This window comes from Marmota marmota, unplaced genomic scaffold (genome assembly GCF_001458135.2).
Source record: "Marmota marmota marmota unplaced genomic scaffold, marMar, whole genome shotgun sequence".
NCBI classification, from domain to species: Eukaryota; Metazoa; Chordata; class Mammalia; order Rodentia; family Sciuridae; genus Marmota; species Marmota marmota.
In genome coordinates this window covers 36,396,895-36,399,637 of record NW_025999977.1, presented here as the reverse complement: position 1 = coordinate 36,399,637, position 2,743 = coordinate 36,396,895, and the positions used below count along the sequence as shown (strand labels likewise).

At 52.8% G+C, this 2,743-nt stretch overlaps 1 protein-coding gene across 1 annotated transcript in view; it reads right to left on the bottom strand.

Moving 5' to 3' along the window:
- The window catches only part of Srd5a2 (steroid 5 alpha-reductase 2), a 58,777-nt gene extending 58,468 nt beyond the window's left edge, over positions 1-309 (bottom strand). The window contains exon 1 of the mRNA XM_015479482.2: positions 26-309. Coding sequence (XP_015334968.1) covers positions 26-309 — 284 coding nt within the window. The remainder of the gene's footprint in view (positions 1-25) is intronic.
- Positions 310-2,743: the final 2,434 nt, after the last annotated feature.

Genomic DNA, 2,743 nt, shown 5'->3' with positions numbered 1-2,743 from the left:
CCGCTCCCGCAGGGGGAAACGCTACCTGTGAAAGTAATGTGCGCAGAAGAGACCCAGAAGCAAAGTCCCTGGCGGTCCGAAGAGAGAGCGGGGCTGCCAGGCGAGGATCCCTGCGGACACCACAAAGGCGGGCAGCTCCTGCAGGAACCAGGCGGTGCGGGCGGGCAGGCAGGAGGTACCCCCGGGCGCCGGGATCTCCATGTGCTTCCCGTAGCTGAAGGGCTTGGTGAGGTACAGCATCAGTGCCCCCAGGGTGGCCATGGTGGCGCTACCTGCCAGCACCGGGCTCTGCTGGCACCGAACCGGCATTGCGCGTGTTCACTGCCTGTGACTGCCGCCCCTCGCAGAGAAGAGCGCGGCCCCCACGGCCCCTTTATGAAGCCGGAGACGCCACCCGGTGTCCGCCCCTTTGGCCTGGGCTCTCTGTCGTGCCTCCCACCTCGGCGCGGCCGGCCCTGCCTCGACTCAGCAGCGATGCCCCTTTCTCAGGACTGACTCTTTCGGCTGCAGACACCGCAGAGAGGACAACTAAGGCTTTCGTGGAGCCAAAAATTGTCCTGGGGTCCCTGCCCCGCCCACGCGCCTGCCCTCTCTACCGCTTTGCACTCGTCTCCCCTTAGGCTGCCCTTCGATGACTTGCTCCTCGCCCATCCACCTCTGTTGCCATAACTTCTGGGTCTAAGCAATAAGGAAGAGAAAAACACTGAGACAATTTGGCCAGGTAGTTCTCGCTCCCCAGACACATCTGTGCCCTCCTCGCCACGCAGCCCCTGCCCTCGAACCCCCAAGCCAGGATCTCCCCAACTCCTCGCGGTTCCTGCTCTCACTCCCACAGTTCCCTCTCCACCCAGGATCCTTCCTTCACCCCTGGACTCCGCATCCCGGCGCTGGGACCGTCCCCCGTCCGCTCTGCTATTGGCTGGCTGCCCTGCTCCTTTGCCACTCTTAACGTCAATGTCAGCTCAGTCCTCAGCAGGACTCCCAGGCAGGTCCCAGCCTCTCCCTGCCCCAAACTCCCCCGCGGTTTTTCTTTGTATCTGCACGTGTGTCCGGAGCAGCCCACTTCAGTGAGAGCCGTGTTCCCTGAGCGCAGGTGTGGAGGCACGAATTTGGGCCAGCAGTGTCCTCCTGCCCTGAAGTTGGCACAGACTCGGGCTAAAGTCTAGGGCTTCTCCCGCGGGACTCCCACTCCCAGCTCTGGAGTGGGTGTGTTAGGTTTCCTATGATGGTGAACTTGGAGATGCCACTGACCTCCGAACATCTGTCCAGCCTTCGTGCACTGGTCCCGTGCTTTCTCTCTTCCATTTCCCATCCTTCTCAATCTCCATGTCCTCGTTTCACCTCTTGCCGTCCCTGATCCAGCGTCCAGCTTTTCCTGACTGCCTCCTCCTTTGCCTTGTGCCCCCACTCCTTTTCTTCCCACCCTCTCCCTTCCTTCTTATTCTGACCTGGGTTTCTCCTTCAGGTTGACCTGCTTTCTTTGCCTGCTGTTTGCTCCCCTTCCTTGATTACTTTATCCCTATTTTCCCCTCTGGGCCCTGCTTATCTCTCAACCCCAGGACCTCCCCCTTTCTCTTTCTCTTCCTTTGCAGCTTTCTTCACCATTCCCCCTTAGCTCCACTCAACACCCTGCAGAAGGTCCTCTCAATATTTCCCCATCCACTCCAGCCACGCCTACCAGCTGGTGCAGGAAAAGGCACAGTCCCTCATCCTCTATGGTTTCGGATGTTTTCTGACTCTTGGGACACTGTGGCATATGGTGATGCTTTAGTGCCTCAGGGCATCGTTGGCTAATGACCAAGAGGTATTTATCTTCTCCCTGTTTGGTTAAAACTTAAACAGTACACCTGCTGCAATTCTTAATTGATCACCACTTAGGAATCACTCAGACTGACTGAGGCACCTTCTATGGAATAACCAGAAATATAGTGGTTACATCTGCTTCCAGCTGGGTTTGTGCTGACTTGACTGTTCAGTCCAGTCCTAGCTTCCTCAGTTACTACCAGCTTGTTGAAGATGCCCAAAACTAGATCACCAGCAAAGGCCTAAGCTTTAGATTTGCATTTTCTCCCTGCTAGAAAACCCAATTTGGATGCCCTTCAAAGACATCAAATTCAACCTCCCCCAAACTGAACCCCATTTATCTTTCCCTCCACTACCCATACCCAAATCTGCCCTCTGTGTTCCTCATTGTTACCACTTCTCTGTCCTCAATAGCTATAGCCTCCCTGGAGGACCAGTTTGTTGAGTCAGGGAGCTATAAGTTTCATGATGTCATACAGCAATAGAACAAGCAGTATGACATTTCAAACCCAGCTCAATGAAATAACGTTTTTAAATGAAACTTCTCCTGCCTTAATTTCTTTCTTTTTTTTTCATTTTTTGGCCCAATTTTGGTCTTCCTTATTCTTTTTCACTAGTATAACAGTTTTTGTTGTTATACCTAAAAGTTTTTGCTCTTTTCCTAAAAATCAGTAGTTTAATAAAAAATCAATCATCTTCAGTGTAGACATCTGTGGATTGGCCAGGAGTCAACACTCGTCTAGGCTGGGCTTTGCTGATCTTGAATGTGCTCGTTTATTCTTCTGTGAAGCATCTTAGAGCCCAGCTTGAGGCAAGATTTTGATCTGGAGCTTTAGCTGAGGCTCTGCTCCTGGAATTAGTGAGCTTGCCCCACCATTCTATGTAAGTAATAAAGACTCAAGAGCACAAAAAAAAAAAAAAAAAAAAACCAAAAACCAAA